The sequence below is a fragment of the Elgaria multicarinata genome, chromosome 2 (assembly GCF_023053635.1).
Source record: "Elgaria multicarinata webbii isolate HBS135686 ecotype San Diego chromosome 2, rElgMul1.1.pri, whole genome shotgun sequence".
Lineage (NCBI taxonomy): Eukaryota > Metazoa > Chordata > Lepidosauria > Squamata > Anguidae > Elgaria > Elgaria multicarinata.
The window spans coordinates 111,885,388-111,907,590 of NC_086172.1; the positions used below are offsets into that span (position 1 = coordinate 111,885,388).

The 22,203-nt window shown below is 40.3% G+C and overlaps 1 protein-coding gene across 4 annotated transcripts in view; it reads right to left on the reverse strand.

Annotated features, from left to right (window-relative positions):
• Nucleotides 1-13,994: 13,994 nt before the first annotated feature.
• The window catches only part of LOC134392778 (golgin subfamily B member 1-like), a 68,854-nt gene continuing 60,645 nt past the window's right edge, over nucleotides 13,995-22,203 (reverse strand). For 3 of the 4 annotated variants that reach the window (XM_063117391.1, XM_063117390.1, XM_063117393.1), the window contains 5 exons: nucleotides 19,595-19,759; nucleotides 17,507-17,604; nucleotides 16,803-16,937; nucleotides 15,559-15,673; nucleotides 13,995-14,948 (listed from right to left, as the gene is read on the reverse strand). In XM_063117391.1, the coding sequence (XP_062973461.1) occupies nucleotides 14,790-14,948; nucleotides 15,559-15,673; nucleotides 16,803-16,937; nucleotides 17,507-17,604; nucleotides 19,595-19,759 (672 nt within the window). In that variant the 3' untranslated portion in view covers nucleotides 13,995-14,789. The remainder of the gene's footprint in view (nucleotides 14,949-15,558; nucleotides 15,674-16,802; nucleotides 16,938-17,506; nucleotides 17,605-19,594; nucleotides 19,760-22,203) is intronic. The other variant, XM_063117392.1, reaches the window with a different exon arrangement.

Sequence of the window (22,203 nt, forward strand, 5' to 3'; positions counted from 1 at the left end):
ACTGGCATGCCTCTCTGTGAGATATCTTGAGTATGGCTTTTCCCATCTTTAACTAAGTTGGAAAAATCAATGATCTCATAAACACTCACAGGGTGCTCCTGCAGGTCGGGAGAAACGCTTCCCCTGGTCAACCCCCTCCCCATCCTTTGGCAACAAGGCTTGGCCAGCCGCAGCTGGTAAGAGACTCCTTCTCCCAGCCCATAGGGTTGGGGAAGGGAGAGAAGGTGGGGAATGCAAGCAGAGAATCACTGCAAAACAACACAACATGTTGCCTTTAGACAGCTCAGACACAAACTTTTAGGAAGTTGAAGAGGGAACATGTAATAAGTGCATAGGCCAGTTTCTTCCTCTTGGGTGACAGGTATACAGAGGTATTCACAAGGTGTTTGAGCAAGTAATTAGCCCCCATAGGCAGATACAGGAAATGGCGTCACCTCAGACACAGAGGTGGTCCCATCAGTTTACAGCAGTCCTCCCCCTCCTTGTTACTCTCTTCTAAACTGTTAACATATTAAACATTTTGCAAGACAAAGTTTTCTTTAGAGGAAGAAAGAGCAAGGGCCTAATGAAATAAACGTTTTGAGGGATAAACGTTTTGAACTTCCAGTGATGGTGTCCCCTAAGTTTCTCCGGGTGGTTGCACCGTTTCTGTGGGGACGAGCAGCGGTGGCTGTAGTGACAACGAGGCTTCTCCTTGGGAGCAAGCCCGGCCCAATGCGGGTTGTCCTGGGGCTTGAGCTGACACCACCTCGCACCTCTCCCCTTCACAATGGGCCCACGGCGCTGCTGCCGCCCCCACCTTGCCCCTCGTTCCTTCATCTCGGGCCCAGGCTGCTACTGTTGCCGATGCCACCTCTGCCTTGCCCCTTTCCTCCAGGCCTGAGCTGCTACTGTCACTGATGCCACGAATGCCTTACCCTTTTGCCTTGAGCCTGCACTACTGCTGTCACTGCTGCCTCTGCCCCCGCCTCACTCCTTCATCCTGGGCCTGCATCCCCGCTGTCACTGCTACCACTAATGTCATCTCTGCCTCACCCCGGGCGCACACCGCTGCTGTTGCTGCTGCCTCTGCCCCACCCCTTCATCCCGGGCCTGTGCCACTGCTGTCACCAATGCCACCTCACCCCTTTGCCCTGGGCCCATGCTGCTACTGTCGCTGCTGCCTCCGCCTCGACCGTTCACACCTTTGCACCAGGCCGACTCCGCTGCTTTCTTTTTTGGTGCGTGTACGCACACCCTGCCTCTTCTAGAAGTCTCAAGTCTTGCGCAACTTATTTATTTTATTATTGTATTTATATCCCACCTATTTTCCTCCAAGGAGCTCAAGGCGACATACATAATCCTCCTCCTCAACATTTTATCCTCACAACAACAACCCTGTGAGGTAGGTTGGGTTGAGAGTCTGTGACTGGCCCAAAGTCACCCAGTGGGTTTCCATGGCCAAGTGGGGACTAGAACCCAGATCTCCTGACTCCCAGTCCGACACCTTAGCCACTACATCACATGTGCACATATCCTCCCAGCCACACTAATGGCATAGGCGTTCTCTGCACTTTCAGAGGCCCAGGAAAAGATTCTATGATTCTATGAAATGCACACCTGGCTCCCTCCCAATCCAATTGATGCCTGAAAAGGTCCCTTAATGCAAGTATTAAGAGACTCTTCAGGCATCAATTGGCTTGGGGGGGGGGGCGAGAGCCAGGAACATGTTTGCAGGGCCCCCAGAAACTGCGCAGATCACCTGCGCCATTAGGGTGGCTGGGGAATATCTGTGCATACACTGATATCCTCCCAACCATGCTAATGGTGTAGATGACTTGAGTACTTTCTGGAGGCCCGAGAAATGCACGCCCCACACCTTTCCCAAACGTTTAAAGAAAAAAAAATTCCAGCTGGATCCCCCCTGAGAGCATGAAAAGCAGGATGTGATCAGGCAAAACCAGATAGTTGGTCACCCTAGGTAAGACCTTTCCCCTCAGAAACTTGGGGAAACAAAGCAGTAGTAAAATTCTCTGCACTGCTTAGTGAGACAATATAGGTAACCAGTTTAATGAGGGACTACCTGCATACCATGGTAAATTATAGTCTCTAATTACCAAGATTTAATTATTTTACTGAAATAATAGTAGGAGTACTATATTTATTGCTATGTTCTTCTCTGATTTGAAAACTTTTTCAATATGCTAGGGACAAGTTTCTGCTTTTCCAAACAAGCTATAAGAGGTGACACTTTGGAACATTTTGAAGTTTTATATTGACACTGTAAAGTACATGCATATTGTTCCAATCCAAACTACCAGTTAAAGGAGGATGTTCAACCTATTCTGGATGGGGTTGCACTAACCCTGAAGGAGCAGGTTCATAGCTTGGGGATTCTCTTAGAACCATCTCTGTCACTTGAGGCTCAGGTGGCCTCGGTGGCACGGAGTGCCTTCTACCAGCTTCAGTTGGTGGCCCAGCTACGCCCCTATCAGGGATTCAGTTGTTTACACTTTGGTAACCTCCAAATTAGATTACTACAATGCACTCTACATGGGACTGCTTTTGAAGATGGTTCAGAAGCTGCGGTTTGTGCAAAATGCAGCGGTCAGATTGATAACAGGGACCAGAAGGTTCAAGCATATAAGACCCACTCTGGCCCGCTTATATTAGCTGCCTGTATTTTTCTGAGCCCATTGCAAGGTGTGGGTTAAACATATAAAGCCTTACACGGTTTGGGACCACAATACCTGACGGAACGCCTTTCCCAACATGAACCTACCTGAACACTGCGATCAACATCTAAGATCCTCTGATGGGTGCCTACTCCAAGGGAAGCTTGGAGGGGGGCAACAAGGGAGAGGGCCTTCTCTGTGGTGGCCCCCCAACTGTGGAACAATCTCCCTGACAAGGCCTGCCTGGTGCTGACATTGTTATCTTTTCAGCGCCAGGTCAAGACTTTTTTATTCTCCCAGGCGTTTAGCAATATGTAATGAGACTGGGTCTGTTTTTTGGCTCATCATTTGTAAAACTGTTACAGTGGTTTTAAATGTATGTGCATTTTACATGTTTTTGTGGTTTTAATTTTTGTATATTGTTTTTAAGTGTTTTTATCTTATGTGAACTGCCCAGAGCGCTTTGGCTAAGGGGTGGTGTACAAATGCAATAAAGAATAAAGAAAGAAACATGTTCCCCCCCACCCAAAGTCTCTATTATCCCCCATGATATAAACAGTCATAGCAGGAAAGGTCTAAAAATAGACCCTCTCAGAAAGTGTTGGTTAATGTTTTGAAATGGCAGCTGCTCCCGTTAAGTGCTCACTTACAAGAAATATTCTATATTTGTGAACTGTGAATTTCTTATCAAAATGACTGTTCTGAGAAGAACAGTGAGATATGCTTGGCTCTACAGGCCCAAAACAACTTGTACATGTGACTTCTGCTTGGGATTCTTTAAGTTCAATGTGTAAGGGCTAAGTGCTTCCCTCTACTGATGCAGGTACCAATGAGCCAGCAAATTTAGGAAATGCTTTGCGACAACCTTTCCTCCCTGGGAACATACCACTGGTGCTTTAACTTGGAACAGGGTTGAAAAGTCTTTGAAAAAAATCATATGCATGGAAGGAACTCCATCCCAGAATGAATATGCACATTCTAAATGAAGGCATATCACTTTTAATCAGTTCAAACACAACATTTTCCATGGAGGTAGTTTGTACAATAAACTATGTGAATCTTTCCTCCTTTGATCTTTTGGGAGAATTTGGTACTTTCTGAGGAGCAAAGGTGACATATTTAACTTGTCAACTTCTACACTGAATTTCAATGGCACTCTGAGAACATGCCAGGAAAAAAATAATGCTCAACTGCTTAATTATGGGGGAAATCATTGCCACAAGGCTTCCTGTACAAATTGAGAAACATTCATAATGTCTTGATATTGCTCTCAACTTGACAAAATTTCATAAAATTACCCTAAATGAAAAGAAGTGGAGAGCTGTTCAACCAGTACAATAGTCTTTTACCGGTGAAATGAAAGCCAAATATATACCCTCAAGAGATTCTTTGAATCTTCCAGCAGCTCCAAGGTACACACACACACAAATACACACTCACATTTATGACTGTGGAGAAACTATATTTACCTGAGGTAACAGTTTAACATATTTAAGTGTGCAATCCTATGCATGTTTATACAGGGGGGAAAACATGGATAGCTGGGGCATGCTGGTAGTTGCAGAGCTTTTGTCCATCTTAACATGCATAGGATTGTGCTCTAAGTGTATTATTTTGAAATTAGGACTGAAGTATGATGGTGTTAACTGTGAAAGGAAAAATGTGTATCACTCCTCTGGCTCAAGCCAAGAGCAAATCCTTTCATGCTTTAGTCCTCAAAGCAATACGTTTGAATATATTAAACCCTTGCCTCAAGTAAATACAGTTTTCCCACAATGACCCAATGGTAGCTAGGCCATATTACACCATGCACTAATCTTCTTGCAAATGCAGGAACATTGTTCCATCAGCAACTAGTTCTCAATAATTCAAACAGCCTTAAAAGGAGGATGGGCTTCATATAGAGCTCAGGAACTCAAATAAAACTCGTATTCAAAATCATCATGCAGAATTGGAGCTAAGTTTGGAACAAGGAGGTGGATATGCAGAAAGGCCTGCTACACACTTGAAAATCATAGATACTCCAAAAAGACATGTTCAAAGTGAGGGGAACACGTGAGGTGTGCATATAGGCTGGGCTCCCACATCAGCTTCCAAAATGAAACCTACTTTTAAAACTCCCTTATGTAAAGTTATTTCCCCTAAAAAAGACAAAACTGGAGGTTCCTGCTCAAGAGAAACATCCAAGAGGACAGCAAAAGTGATTCATAAGATTAGCAACAGATCAGTGGGGAGACAACGATGGTGCAGGCATATTCTTTTGTCTCTGTGTAAAGACATAGTTTGGGGCTAGTAACTCCTGTAGCAAAATAAAAATAAAAAACCTGGATGTATAGTTCGGGTTGATAACCATTAGATGGAAGTTTTACTGAAATGTATTTAGTAGAATGCTAGCCAAGCAGACGCAAATGGGTTTCTTCTACTGTGCTCACTCCTGAATTCAGAGTCCTCTCCAAGACTGCAGTTCTAAACACATTCACAGTGCCTTGTATAAGTATTCACACACACACACACACCTTGACTTGTCCAGATTTTGTGTAATAACCTGGAATTCAAATGGAGTTAATTGGGATTTCTTCTCACTGATCAACACAAAATTGTCCATAATGTTGAAGAGAAAGAATATACATATTTCGCAAAAGGATTTACAAATACAAAACCAAAAGGTCTTGATTGTATGAGTATTCATCCCCTGTGCTGTGACACCCCTAAATAAGCTCCGGTGCAAACAACTGCCTTCCCAAGTCACATAATTAGTTGAATGGAGTCCACCTGTGTGCAATTCAAATGTCTGACTGCTGCATTTTGCACAAGCTGCAGCTTCTGAACCATCTTCAAAGGCAGTCCCATGTAGAGTGCATTGCAGTAATCTAATTTGGAGGTTACCAAAGCGTAGACAACTGATCTCAGATGAAACACACCTGTTTCTGGAATGCCCCAGTGTGTTGGAGAGCATATCTAAACAAACAGCTTCATGAAGACCAAGGAGATATCAAAACAAATCCGGCATGAAGTTCTGGTGATGCACCAATCAGGGTTGGGTTATTAAAAAAATTCCCAAATTATGCACATCCCCTGGAACATCATTAAATCCATTATTACAAAATGGAAAGAACATAGCACAACTGAAACTCTGCCTAGAGGCTCAGTGACTGGTTAAGGGGGGGCATTAGTTAGAGAAGCAACCAAGAGGCCAATAGTAACTCTGAAGGAGCTGGAGAGAACCACAGCTGAGATGAAAGAAACCGTCCATGAACAACTATTGCCAGGATGCTCCTTAAAGCTGGGCTTGATGGAAGAGTGGCGAGAAGAAAGTCATTGCTAAAAAGAACCCATATCAAATCCCATTTGGATTTTGTCAAAAGGCATGTCTGATATACAGCAAACTTGTGGGAAAGGGCTTTCTGGTCTGATGAGACCAAAATTGCTCTTTTTGGTCTTAGCAAAAATGCTAAATGTGGCACAAAGCCAACAGTGCTCATTGCCCTGAGAACATCATGTTGTGGGGATACTTTTCATTGGCAGGGACTGGAAACTGGTCAGGGCTGAGGGCAAGATGGATGCAGCCACATACGGGGCAATTCCAATTCTAGAGGAAAACCTGTTTCACTGCAAGAGACCTGTGGTGGAGGTAGGAAAATGACCCTAAACACACAGCCAAAGTTACACTGGAGTCTTAGAATGGCCCAATGAAAGCCCAGTCCTTGGGAAACTATGGCAAGGCTTGAAAATTGCTGTTCACCAGCAGTCCCCATCCAACCTGACTGACCTTGAGCAATGTTGCCAAGAGGAATGGGCAAATATTGCAGGATCCAGATACACAAAAAGATTCACAGTTGTAATTGCTGCCAAAAGTGCTTCTACCAAGCTTTGACTCAGGAGGGTTAATACTTATGCAACCAATAAATGCCAGTTTCTTTTTGTTTAATTAACTTTTGTGCCACAATAAAAAATATTTTGCACCTTCAAAGTATTAAGCATGTTGTGTAAATCAAATGGTAAACATGCCAATTGACTCCATTTCAATTCTAGTTTGTAACACAACAAAATATGGACGAGTCAATAGTTATGCAAGGCACAGGTTCCACAGAAATCAAGCACTATTATTCATACTAATGAATATGGTCACAACCTTCCATCTTGAACAATGGGAGTTCTTTGCAAGTAAATGTTTTTTGCAAGCCTAGTTTCTTAAGATGCTAGTAATTCCAAATTCCAAGCAGTATTTCCATGCCTTTTAGCAGATGATAAAATTGGATGTAATGCATTAAAATATAAACATTAAAAAACAAGGACTATGAATCCTTGCTTTAATAACAAACAACCTTTCTAAGCTTGTAGGAAAAGGTTGCATTTCAGTGAATTTTAGAGAGGATATCACTTAGGGAGGATATCACTTAGGGAGTTAAAAACCTAGGCTATAGCTATTATTTTATAGCCATGTTAAAGAAATCATCACATAGAGAAAAACTATGGGATTCTGCACTTTGCTGATATGCAGTTTTTGTTCTCTCTCTTATACTTTGTCCATTTAGGTTGCTCCCCCATCCCCAATCTCTCCCTATCTCTAATGATGAGCAGGTTTCTGGTTACACTAGTAACTGCAATGCAGTGTTCAATTAGCATGGTTCCATACCCTACCCTAAGTGGTTCTGACAATCACTAAATGACAGCCAGACCATCCAAAATCAAGGCCATTTAGTATGCTGCTTCAATGGAGTGTCTTGTATTGCTAGGGAAAGCAATCACCTGTATCCTCAGAAGGAACAAGATCTTTAAGCATGTTTAGAAAGCCCAGAAATTCCCCCTCCCTCCCGCTGTAGCCTTCATAAAATCAAGCCTTGTTTCATCAAATACAAAAGGTTAAAAGTTATATGGGTAATACTTACCCCAAACACCAGGAAATGACAAAAATTTGCAATAGCTCCCTTGGAACAAATGAAATGATCTCACCTTCTATTATATTTATATCAGCTTGTGGAATGGAGTTCATAGAATACCTAGGTCTGCCATGCCATTTTTGGAAACATTTTTCCCAGCTTGTCCTTATCAAACCAACAGCTTAAAGGGGTGGATAAATTACGGCAGAATTTCTAACACCCTTGGACAGTTTCCCACTCTAAGTTGTTCAGACGGCTTCCTCTCAGTTTCCCTCACCCGCCAATCTCCTTTTTATCACTTCCGTTTTTTCCAACTTAAATCATTATTAGTTCCATGCCTAGAACCAGGAGCTTTTGTTTATTTCATTAATACGTAGTTAACATTAATAACTCCGTTCGTACTTATCAGGCACTGGTGCCAAAAAGAAAAGTTACCATGTACAGTACTGGCACATGAACTGTACATGTTATCAGTTTTCTGTAGCAGAGAGTCAGAAAATAGCCACCTTATCTTGAGATGGGGTGACTCTATGTCTGAAAATGGGGCCCGATTCAGCCACAAGTCACCTCCTAAATGATAATTCTATGTTACTTCAGTTCTATCTCATACACTGTTTGTTCGCACAGCCTACAGCAAACATTGTCTCAAATATTGGGTTAAATCCAGATTTAGTCCTACTTAAAAGTAGAACCATTAAAATAAATGGGACTTAAGTTAGTCAAGATTACATTCCATCGATTTCAGTGGGTCTAGTCAAAGCATGACTAAGTCTGGATCCAACCCATTAGACAATGTATTATGTATTTATATAAACATTTGGTTAGCATAAGGCTTACGTTATGAAGCTTACATGGGTATTAGGAAATAGGTGTCATGGGATAGTCAATAGAGTTAGGGGATGCTTGGTTTCAACTGAACTTCTATAAGGGGTTCTGTGGGGGGAAATTGCAGGACACCAGATGGGCTGGATGATGTTAGTGTTAGGTGGATCCACAGGGCCAGATCTACACCTTGTGTCAAATCATTACGAATGTGGAATTAAAAGCAGAATTTTACATTATAAAAGCACTATATAGAATGTGGAGCATCATCACACAGGGGAAAATCGTGTTTCCTTACCAGCGCTTCTCCACACTTCCTCATTCTTCCCAGAACTGAAAGAGGAAGTAAACAAAGACAATGCGGCCCATTCAGAGGCTGTTTTTATCATGCCACTTTTCCTGCACACAGCAGGAGATCGCAGCACATTCTGTTTTTAATTTTTCAAAGAAGTTGGATTAAAAGGGGTCTATTTTGCTGTGGAAGGAGTGGGAGGCGCGCAGGAGGTGGATTGTGCCCCAATAGTTAGAGCATTTCAATACTGCTATAAAACAGTAGTATAGATCTAGCCCTGGTTGGCATTGTGTGAACAGAATGCTGGACTAGAAGGACCCTTGGTCTGACCCAGTGTAGCTGCTCCTATGTTCTTATGAGCTTTACAGGGCAGTGTTTTACAGGGCATGTTTATAAACTATTTGGATGGGGGCACAGAGGAGATGCTTAGCAAATTTGCATGAAGCTGGGAGGGATAATATGTCTGTTTTTGTTTGTATTTTATGCTTTTTATGGTTTTAAATTTTGTATATTTGTTTTTAATGTTCACTGTTTTTAACTTGGACTACTGCAACCTTCTTCTCACTGGCCTTCCTTCTTCTCACATCAGTCCATTGGTTTCTGTTCACCACTCTGCTGCTAAGATCATCTTCTTGGCTCGCCGCTCCGACCATGTTACTCCACTTCTGAAATCTCTTCATTGGCTTCCAATTCACTTCAGAATCCAATATAAACTTCTCCTGTTGACCTACAAAGCTTTTCACTGTCTAGCTCCTTCCTATCTTTCCTCTCTCATCTCACACTATTGCCCCGCTCGTGCTCTTCGCTCCTCTGATGTCATGTTTCTCATCTGCCCAAGGGTCTCCACTTCCCTTGCTCAGCTTTGTCCATTTTCTTCGGCTGCCCCTTACGCCTGGAACGCTCTTCCAGAACATTTGAGAACTACAAGTTCAATCGCAGCTTTTAAAGCTCAGCTAAAAACTTTTCTTTTTCCTAAAGCTTTTAAAACTTGAATAGTTCTGACTTTTATACTGCCTGTTTGGTGCATTCTCTTCCCCTCCTTATTGCTTTATTATGATTTTATTAGAATGTAAGCCTATGCTGCAGGGTCTTGCTATTTATTGTTTTACTCTGTACAGCACCATGTACATTAATGGTGCTATATAAATAAATAAATAAATAAATAAATAATAAACCCCCCAGAGAGCTTCGGCTATGGGGAGGTATATAAATGTAAATAATAATAATAATAACAACCACCACCACCACCAACATCACAGAAGACAAAATTAAGATTCAGAACTATATTGACAGGCTGGAACATTGGGCTGGAGCTCACAAGATAAAAATCAATGGAGATATGTTAAAGTCCTGCAATTAGTTATCAAAAATCAAAATCAAAGGCAGAAGTAAAGGATGAAGAAGACTTGATTAGCAGCGGTAGTACATATGAAAAGGATCTAGATGCTATAGTGGATCAAAATTAAATATATGCCAGCAGTACAAATTGGCTGTTAAAAAAGCTAACACCACCTTAGGCTGCATTAACAGCAGCATATTGTTCAAATCACAGGAAGTTCAAGTCTGGATTACTGCAATGTGTTATACATGGGGCTGCCTTTAAAAATAAATTTTCAAAATGTTCTGGAAACTTCAGCTGGTCAAAAATAGAGCAGTGAGATTGTTACCAGGACCAATGAGGTCATATTATGCTGGTACTTTTCCATCTGCATTGGCTATCAGTCTATTTCTGAGCTGATTCAAAGTCCTAGTGTTAACATTCAAAAAAGCCCTAAATGGCTTAGGGCCAAATCACCTGAATGACAGTCTCCTCCCATATATACCTCCCTAGATGCTAAGGTCATCCTTAGGGCTCCTTCTCTGGAAGTCCCTGCCAAATGTAGCTGGGTGGCTACTAAGAAGAGGGCCGGATGTTGTAGCACCCGTTGTGGAATGAGCTTCCCAGAGGTTCACCTGGCACCTACATTGTGGTCTTTTAGGCACCAGGTGAACACCTTATTTTCCTAAGCATTTTAGTCTTTAGTCTTTGTTGTTTTTAAATCTGTTACTGTATTTTAAATCTTTGCACTGCTGCTAGGTTTTATTTTTATTCTGGTTTTATACTATAGCTTTAAACTTTTATATTGTTTTATCGTTTTAATTGTTGTGAACTGCCCAGAGAGCTTCAACTATTGGGTGGTATAGAAATTGAATACATACACACACACACACACAAAAATTAATCTATCTTGAACTGCTCAGGCTGCATCTGGAGTACTATGTCATTCATTAAGGACGATGTAAACAAACAGGAGTGTGTCCAGAGGAGGGCAACCAGGATGGTGAGAGATGTGGAACTCAAGTCTTACAATGAATGGTTGAAAGAGCTGGGTATATTTAGCCCAGAGAAGAAAAGATTAATGGAAGACATCATAAGATTAATGGAGGGCTTGATAACTATCTTAAGTATCTGAAGGGATACTACACAGAAGTTGGAGCAGTCTTTTTCTCTGTCAGTCCAAAGGATAATACTAGAACCAATAGGTGGAAACTGCAGGGAAGGAGATTTTGGCTAAACTTCAGGAGAACCTTCCTGATAATGGAATAGAATGAAATGAAATGAGAGGTGGTGGCCTCTCATTGGCTGGATGAATTTAAGAAGAGGCTGGAAGGGATGCTGTAGTTACAGCCTGCATTGTAGATCCTGCATTAAGAGGTTCCCCTCCAAGGTCCCACAGTTCTATGACTTTAAAAGCCATTAAGAATTTGGCATCCAGACATTTTATTCTATTCAGAAATAACTCCACACCCCACACACATGTGTACTTGAAGGCTTCAAAGAAAGCACTGAACGTAGATGTTTTCTTCTTCTGCAGGTTCATATCCGACAACTTAATGGCATACTAGTTCAATTAGTAGCAGCTTCCTTTAAACCCAGCAGACAACTTATTTTTTTACATGACTTACATTCTAACAATCATCTCTTTCGTTGTCACTATACATTTCCTATTTTAATCATGTGTTCATTTGCCTTTCCCCCTTGGTTTCCTTTTCAGGTATAAATTTGCTATGTGTCGGCGGACTACACAGAGAAGGAAAGTTATTTATGAATGCATGACACTCTCCCAATGGCATCTTCTGATAAGGCAATTAATTACTTTGGATCTTCAAACAGTTGCCATTGTTTTTAGTAATGAATGCTTTAAAAGACGTATACTTTTAAGAAAACTATGTATTTCTTTAATATCAGATGGTGCTTGGCCCCAATCCCAGTTTCACTGCAATAACTATATATATTCCAATATGGAAAAGAGTTCTAAGTTATGTGTTCAGATGCCTTTTTAGTTTTACAAGGCTTTATTCCAATGCTACATCAGAATGAGGTATTCTGGTGGAACAAAACAATTTACATAGTAAGGAACTCTAGGTAACATAAAGGAGAGAACATTATGCTATCTTTTAACATTGTGATCATTACACATTATACTATATCTGAGCTTTGGAATGGAAATCCTGAGGAATTATCAAACACATGCTAGATGAAATTATAATTGCATGTACTCAAGCTTCTTTTTCCCATTTGTTAATTTGGTCAGGAGAAATAGTGCTGACTTTCTCCTTTTTGAAGCAGTGCTCTAATGCTCCTCCTGATCTCCCAGAGTCTCAATTCAACAATGCTATATTGTTGAATGCTATTGACCCTATTCCCATGATCACTGCCCACTGGGACTTATGCCATGGTTAGCCAGGCAGTTATTGAACATTCAAGCTGCAGACATGGCTTGTTGTGTCACCTCAACCTGGGGACTATGGATTATGTGAGGGTTAAAACAACCTTTGTATAACGTGTGGTCTGTTGTTGGATTATACGATGGTTGTTTAACGCCACCCCCCACCCCCCACCCCCCCAATGATCCCTTGGTTTCGACGACTCAAGCCTCAGCTTGAATATTCAAAATGGCTTTTGGCATGCACTGCAGCCCACAGTGGCTTAAATAAAGCAAGGTGGGGTGTTCTATCGTGCAAACTGGCCCATTTTGTGCACGTAGCACAGTGCGTACCCAGAACCCATAAACAGAAGGCAGGTTCTCACAATTATGAAGGGAAAATAAGCCATAGTGGTTTATTTTCCCTCATGTGTGCTGGCTGCAAGCCATCTAATTAGCATAATGACCCCCGTTGTGATGTCGGAACCCGGCAAGGGTGGGTGGCTGTGGTTTCAGGGTGGTTTGTAAACCACCACAGCCATTCATCCTCACTGCGTTTGGACATCACAACAACCCGTGTTGGTGAGGATAACTATGCTAATGATCATGCGGATCCAATCAGAGAGAACATCTGAAAGGGAATGGTCCCTTGTGTTGGTAAAGGTTAGATAATTAACAATAAAAACAAATTGGCTTTTACCCGCTTCAATCAATCAATAGTAAATAAGTTAAGTGATCAGCAGTCTGGTTTTAAATGCTAACTTAGATATAGCGAGCATAACAGAAACCTGGTGGAATGGAAAGAACCATCTCTCCATATAAACTCTATAGGAAGGGCAGGGAAGAGAGTACTGGCGGAGGTGTTGCTACTCTGTACATCAAAGAGGGCATTGTCTAAAGCAGACTGGAAAACCTAGAACAAGCAGACTCCTCCACAGAAGCACTGCAGGTGACAGCACCAGGTTCCAAAAGCAATTTAGTACTGGGGACATGCTATCAACCCCCAGACCAGAATACACAGGGTGATCTTCAGATGGAAAATGAAATTAGGGAGGTGTTCAAATTAGTTGTAATAATGGGTAAGTACAGAAAAGGGCAACTAAAATGGTCAAGGGGGTGGAGCAACTACGCTATGTGGAAAGATGATAACATCTGGGATTGTTCAGCTTAGAAAAAACACCAGTAAGGAGAGATATGATGGAGGTGTACATAATTATGCATGATGTGGAGGAAGTGGACTTTTCTCCCTCTCTCATAATGCTAGAACTTAGGGTTATCCCATGAAGCTGATTGGTGGGAGATCTAGGATAGATAAATGTAAATACTTCTTCACACAGCACATAGTTAAACTAAGGAGTTCACTAACACAAGATGTAGTGTTGGTCACCAACTTTGATGGCTTTAAAAAGGGATTGGACAGATTCATGGAGGTTAAGTCTATATTTGGCTGCTGGTTCTGGTGGCTATATGCTACCTCCAGTGTCAGGCAGTAGAACCAGGAGGGTGCTATTGTGCTCATGTCCTACTTGTGGGTTAGACCACTGTGTGAACAGAATGCTGGATGAGATGGACCTTTGGTCTGACCCAGCATGGCTCTTATGTTCTTATATACTGGATCTGTTGTCCACAGCTCAGAAAAAGAATTCTAATATAGAAGGGGGTTGATTTCTTTCACACAGTGAGCTTAAAGACGTGGATTTGGGGGGGGGTATTATACAACAAATTGGGTTGGCTAAGATTTCCATACTGATAATGTAGTAAGCAAATCCTGGACACCTTCAAAAACTGCAAGAAACTTGTCCATCTTATCTGATTATTTTGGACATTTTTACAATTAGTCACTGTCACTTTGTGTCGTTCTCCTCACATACATATACAATATTTCACACAAAAGAAAGAGGATTTTTTCTTCAGTTCTTATGATTTTATTTGAAGTTGAGAAACTCTAATGATTCCAGCTTCCCACTTGTGCCCTGTATTGCACTCTGTATGCCTCTTGTTATAATCAAGAAGCCAAGAAACCCAATAGCGGAGAATAGTTGTCCCCCCTCACCGCCCCCAAATTTATAGTTCAACTCTGTTAAAATAAATTTATATAGAAAAGATATCATTTACAACTCATTCAACAGTATTCAATCATTATATATTCCTAAAGAATATTAAACATCCAAATTGCAGCAGCTTCTTAGTAGTGTGTTTTGATAAGATAATATCTCTTTCTTAGCAAATATAATATCCCATTGTTAAAGAGCAACTCAGGAAACTTTGGAGCAACTGTGATGTACATTTAAAACTTCTTGTTAAGGAAGAAGTTGAAAAAGCCACACATTATACTGAAAATATGTACAACTGTGTCCAGTGCATAGCGTAACAGCAGCTTGTGAGAAGTCCATTATCTCAAATTGGCACACCATTATTTAGAAGGAAAATAATTCACACAGCAAGTTCAGTGCATTTATAAGACGCCTGTTAGGCAAAAGAAAACGAGAAGATGTAGGATCACCAAATAACTGAGAAAGAGATAGCGGGATTTTGCCCTCGAGGTCAACAACTTGGAGCAGTATAGACTTCTCCCCCGAATCCATCTCTTGAAAGAAAGGGCTCCTCCTTTTGCCTGTTCAGAAAAGAAGCGTATAATCATATTAAAAAACAGCACTGGGTGTTCGTATCTTCCAACTGGACTCTCAAAAATGAAAGCATCAATTTAGTTTGCTGTTGAGATGATTCCAATAGATTTGCACTAACAAAATCTTTGTATGTGTAAATATTTACAATACCACTGCAATAGCTGTCCTGAAAGCTTACACAAACATTTTATGTGGTCCATGGGCCAGTGAAGAAATAATAATGTAAGTGGTCATTAATTGATGGTCATGTACAGGTGTGCTCAATCACAATGCTTGCTGATGTGAATGAATTTGGATTCCAACAACGCTGAAACAGCAGGTGTTAGTAAAGAGTCAGTTACCTATTTACACATAGGACTGCACTGAACACATCCTACACCTCAACAATCTGATGACAGTATAAAGAATGACACTAGTGGAGAAGTGGTTAAAAACCCCCACTGCTGCCCATTAATTCAGCTTTCAGTAATTAATTTACTGTTCACCTTTTTTAGATTTCAGCAAGACTCTTTTGAAATTATTTCCAGATATTTGCTTTTGTCCAACCACAGGCACGCACATAACATCTCAGATTTGCCTTTAAAATCATAGGCTTACCTTTCGTACTATAATATGTTCACTCGTGTTGATGATCAAGGCCTCCCTTTCCTCATCAGACTCCATCTGAACGGTATATTCCCTAGGCGTTGACCTATAAGTGCTCAATTCAAGCCTAAAAAAGAAAAAAAAAAGAATTCAAAATGCAAAAGAGTTACCAGATTCTCTATTTTTCTAAGCTACCACGTATCTATCTCTGCAGATCTTTCTTTGAACTTTGACTTTGGATATCAGTCCCTTTCAAATGAATGAAAGTTTCCTTAATTGCATCAGATTCTGTAGTTATTCTTCAAACAGCACAATTTCATACAATGTTATTAATATTCCTTTAAGTGTGATTAGTAGAACAGCAACCTTAACAGTAGAGGAGAAATCTTAATTAGTAGAATAACAATCTTTAGTAGCAATCTTAATTATGTAATTATGGAAACAGGGCTAGACCGATTTCTTAAAATTGCATCAAATTGGCCAACATATACTGGGATATAAGGAAAGACAGAGGGATTAGATAAATTGGCTGTGCCTGACAATGATTGTATATTGTGAAATATACAAAAAGATGGAGTAACATTTAATGATACATTATTTCTCAGCCAAACAATGTGGGTACTTTGTCTGGGATACCCAGCACTTTAACTAATAGTTTCAAAGAATAGTAAAAAATGCAGCTAAAAAAGTAGGATCCCATCAGCAAATCAATGGTTGTCCTAATCAGCTCCTGGAAGCTTATCATGGATTATTCAATGAATAATGGCAGAAAAGCCATCTTGCCCACAGCTACCAAATCTCCCCTAAAAATGGAAACCACGTGTGCCTTCAATTTGCACAGTGTAACAGTGAGACCCAACAGCTTGGCGACCAGCACTTCATGTGAACTGGGTACCCACTGAACCTGGTTCCCAAACTTCTGCAGTGTATAGTGACTCTACAACCAACAAATCACCAGGGAAAGAAAGTTTGAGGTACACTGCAGTAAACGATAATGAATTGTATGGAACTGATTAGCATAGACAAACAGAAAAGAAATCAAACTTTTACAGTCTGAACTGTCCATCTAATCCACAGCAACAGATTCCTGTGTTCAATATTTAGTACTTCAATGTCAATAAATTCCTGATGGGTAGCTGTGTTAGTCTGTTGCAACAGTAGTTGTGCTGATAAATTGCTCCAGTGACATATATGTTTGCCTACTAAGATTAACATACTTCTAGATTAGCTTGAAGGATCTTTACATATATTACTACCTTTTAATTTGTTCCTCAGAAAGCCCCAAGGCCTCTTCTGCAGCTTGCCGCCTATTCCTCTCTTCTGAGAGTGTTTCTGTTAGTTGCGAAACAGTCTGTTGAGCTGAATCATGTTGCACTTCCATCGCTGTGAGCCTAGAGAAAAACCCAAATTCTAAATAATTCATGCAAAGCCAAACCAGGCAGCATCCTCTGCTTTCTGAATAAACATCACCCTATTAGGGTACTAGCCTCGTGTGGCGCAGAGCGGTAAAGCAGCAGTTTCTGCAGCTGAAACTCTCCCCACGGCCTGAGTTCGATCCCAGCGGAAGCTGGTTTCAGGCAGCCAGCTCGGGTCGACTCAGCCTTCCATCCTCCCGAGGTCGGTAAAATGAGTACCCAGTTAGCTGGGGGAAAGGTAATCATGGCCGGGGAAGGCAATGGCAAACCACCCCACTATAAGGCCTGCCAAGAAAACGTTAACAAAAGCTGGCGTCCCTCCAAGAGTCAGTAATGACTCAGTGCTTGCACAAGAGGTTTCTTTCCTTTCCTATTAGGGTACTACACAGAAATTACTCAATTTAAAAATAATACTTAATATAAAAATGTAGTTAAATTTTAAATGTCCAGTAATGTTTTCCTAGGGGTTTATATCATGTCATGAAAAATGTGCAATAATTTGTATCTATGATCATACTTTACCAGAAAGCAGAAACAATCCTGACCTTTTCCTGAGTTCATCGAGTTCCATATTGTCTATTTCAACAATAACTGCAGCTCTTTCTTGGGGAGCGCCTGGAGGAACTTCTGCTTGAGGTTCACCCTAAATACATCAATCGATTTCCCATTTATGTGGGTGGAAACTCTTCGCCAAAAAGTAAGTTTTGTTCTAGTAAAAATAACCTTTTTCATATTTTACAATATGTAATATTTAGCCCTTTATATTCATTGCAAAATTAATTTATAAGCAAAACAGGACATTTATTTACGATTACTGGATCTTCCACCGGCAAACACTTCATGGATGATAAGGCAAATACGGTAAACATTTTCACTGGGGTATAGCCCATAATTTGGGTTATCTCCATCCTTTCTCGGTCGCATAAATTTCTTCTGACTGACTTAAATGTTACATTATCACTGACATTCACTGTAGTTAAGGTTAATCACGTTCCCATTTAGCTGGAGTTTGTTAACTAGCTTGAAACCCTGGTAAAGAATACTTGTTATGCAAGAAATCAGATTACACTTAGTTGTAATCCGATTTCAACACGGTTAAAGCAGGTGGAGGAAATTGTCAAATACATGGACATAAGACTTAATAATACCAAACAATATTTGTACTCCTAAAATAGAAGCTTAACTTTTCAAAATAATGTTGATACATCATATAAATGAAGATGATTATAATTTAAATAGATCTTGACACATCTAAACCCACAGCATTTAGGTAAGTCCTGTGTGCGGTTACAGTTTGCCATTTAAATCAAAGGAGGTTCTGTACGTAGAGCACAGTGTTTTCGCTTTTGTTGAAGTTTCAGTGCCAATAGAAACATATTCCTGAATACAGAGATGGTAATTAGTTTTATTTTCCTGAGGTGCTCCTTAAGAGTTTGCAACGAACACCTCAAATAGAGTTTTTGTTCCAGTCTAGATACAGTTGTTCTAAGAACGTATAAGATTACTCTCTTCTGGAAAGTGGCACACATACTCAGAAGAAATTATAAATCATGACTTGGTTTCTGGCTCCACCTTCCCTGCCAGAAGGTTCAAGTCTTGTACACCAGGAAAGACTCCAATGCAAACAACTGGAAAAGTGGTGCATAACTTGAGAGCAGTGCTTGCAATAGGAGCTTTGTTAGTGCAGGACTGCATCATTTCTGCATTTGCACATAAAGGTAAGCCTTCCAGCTTGAGCAAACTCCACTAGCCAATCCTGCAACACAAGAGATAAAAGCATGCCCCACTCAGTGTCTGTTCATGACAATTTTGAGGTAATGCTTGTATCTAATGTCCTTTATCCTGCATGGCTCTCTTTGATGATAAGGAAGGGTTCCTGGAACACTGACTGCTGTTATTTCTGCTTGCATGCCTCCAGTGCCCATTCTTGGATTGAACCCAAACCTGGAACTACAGCAGGACCAAGACAGAAATTCCTGTCATCTGTGGAATGAGAGTCAATGATTCCTTCCTCCTTGATGCTCAATAGGGAATCCTGGCACCCCGTGCTTCTCTCACTAATCAGGAGCATGTGTTCCAACCATAGTTGCAATTTTTTCTGACGAGTTCTGGCTATACCCCAAAGACAGGCTACAATGGAGGCACTATCGCCTTTCAGCAGTGGTTGGCTGGAAGGAAAGGGGGCTATGCTCAGCCATGCTGCTGCTGTGGCTATGAAGCCAATGTCCTTTGTTTGTTTAGGTGTAGGGTAGAGAACAAGAATGACTGTGCTTTGCATTAGCTTCGACAAACACTTTCATGAGGCCTCTGGCAACTGATACAGACAAGGTAGACTGAGTCTAGAAGAAAGCTGGTACAGAATAGACTTCCTACCCAGCCCTGCCTGTCCTGACAATTCATTCTAGTTGGGGAAGCTTGAGCAAGGTTCTTGTCTTCTATTTCTCCCCCAATCCCACTACCAGAATTTAATTTCTTTTAAAATAGCCTGGGTGCAATCTCTTTGCCTTTGCAAAGACAACCATCTATGGGAAATCCCTCAGGTCTTCAGAGTCAAACCAGACTCTGTGGCTAAGACTATTCTCCATGTGTGATTGCTGAACAGTGAGAGTTCAAAGCTTTCTATGCTTTCTTACCTGAGCTGAAACTTGAACGGAAGCAACTTGCACTTGATATTCTCTTTCAAGCTGCAAGTAACGATTCTGCAGATCAGTATAACGGAGTTGATTATCCCGCAACGTCTGGGACACTGTTTTTAGCTGGGCAGTTAATACCGCTTTTTCTTCTACTGACTGCATTACCTGCAATAATTTGGATTGGGTGAACTACCAAGCATACAATTTCCTCAAGGTGATTATCTGACTTATCACTCACAAGGCTTTATGTAAACATGCTGAAAGAGTCCAAATTCTATTTAACGGACACTCAAGTCCTGTGCTCAGTCTAAACTATATAAATTGGGTAGGAATATAGGAAGATGTCTTGTACCAGGTCAGACTATTTGTCCATCTAACGGCTTAGAGATTTCATTACATCAAGTGGTAATAAGAAGTACAAACAAACAAATAATCTAGTCCAATATTGTCTATTGATTGGCAGTTGTTCTCCAAGGACTCAGGCAGAGGTCTTTCTCACCACATGTTACTTAACCCTTTTAACCGTAGATGCCACAAATTGAACCTAGGACCTCCTACATACAAGGCATGTGCGCTACAGCCCAGACCCAAACACATAGCCCCAAACACAATATGGAACAGAGCACTCCTTCATTGGCTGGTTCTCCCTGAAAAGACACAGTAAATGTGAATAGGCCACCTTGCTTGATATTGTTTATGATGTTTCCAAAATTCAAGCCACCAAAAGAAAGCTTCTCATAGAAGAGCACAGCGCCTGTTATATGCACTGAAAGACTTTTGACTTCCCCCTCTTTAAAAGCCTCACAAACAATCGCATTGCAAACCATTTTGAAACTGATCCAAGTTTAAATCATATTTAAACATGCAAAACTCCTGCACCAGCCTCATAATAGGCTACAATGCAAATATTTATCCAAAATTAGAGTGGTTGGTCTTCTGCATATTTCTCTCGTAAGTGTACCACTCTCATAAATTAATAACTTTCATAAAGAAACAAATGATATATGGTATGTTCTGTGTTTTAGAATTTTAAATTTTGTATACTTGTTTTTATCTTAATTTTTTTAGAATTTCTGTAAACCACCCAGAGAGCCCTGGCTATGGGGGCGGTATATAAGTGTAATAAATAAATAAATACATACATACATACATAAATACATACATAAATAAAATATATTAGAATATATTACCATATGAAGCTGGAAGCAGTTTGATTCTAGCAAAGCATTCTATCAGAATGCTAATATGTGCTAATATTAGCATTTGTGCTAATATGTTTTGACTTTTCACTGACCTAAAAAATAGCTATTTTTTTCAAGGAATCTAAGAATAGCAAAGTAGAACCATTTCCCCATGGAAACCATGTAAAGCACGGTTTCTCACCTAAACTCACGAAAAATATGCACCAAATAAGAAAGTTGGTAAAAAGGATAACTGCTTACTAGACATTAGTATATGTTCAGCTTATGACACAAATAAGTAAACATAAAATATGGTAAGTATCTATGAAACAGAACCTACAAAAGAGAACCAGGTGTTATCCTGTTTTGAAGAGAAGATATTAGATAAGATATTTTACTACTTTAAAGGCAATGCTCATAGAACTAAAGGTAGATTGCTCTTAAACTGTACTTTGTAACAACAAATTTGGACTTTTGTCTATGTTCAATGCTCTTATATCAAATAACCATGTAGGAACTGCTTAAGATTTTGAAGTAAAAGATGAAATGATAACTTGATCTCAAAGTCCTTTATTTAAGAAACTCTGGCCCAGTTTGCAGGGTCACCATGCCCTTTTTTAAGCCGCAGCATGTGCTGATTTGAGCCAGGCTCCATTTACCTAACTACCCACCTGGGTGCAGCTTGTTGTGTTGTCTGAACAGGCCATGGGTTACTTGAGGGGTGGTTTCCCCTCAAACAAACCATGCCACCTGGGTTCAGACAACGTGACAAGCTGCGCCCTGGAGCCTGGCATGCACCATGCCTTAAACAAGCCAGTGTGGCCTGCTTAAGCCATGGTGATTGTTTGCAATGCAACTCTGTTAATTTATAACTTTCATAGTGACACTTTGTTTGGGAATACAAAAAATCCCATATCATAAAATCCCCAAACACTTCCAGAAAATGCAAACCAAAGAGCAATATTTTCTTTAGTTTTTTCACTTTCCTGAATTTTATGACACACTTCTTTGATTAAAAAAAAAATGAGTACAAAATTTATTATTATTATTATTATTTATTTATATAGCACCATCAATGTAATGTTATGCAATTTGTATGCGTTTGTCTTAATATATTAATTTTTGTTCCTAGGAGAAATGTCTACAAAAATGCATACATTAGGGGAAATGCATATAAACATGCATATGAATTTTTGTGCAGAATTGTGACCCAAACAATTGCAAATGGAAATAAGACAGAACAAACTTTTTGTGTTTTAAAAATTTCTAAAGTTATAGAAACCAAAATTGACAATTCATCCATCCCTATGTACATTCATGATGTACTTGCAACCATGTTGATGGCTAATTTAAGGTTTTATTTAAAGCTTATGACGTTTAAATGGTGCAAACAAGTAAGCAATAGTTTCAAACTTCAGTGACTCAGAC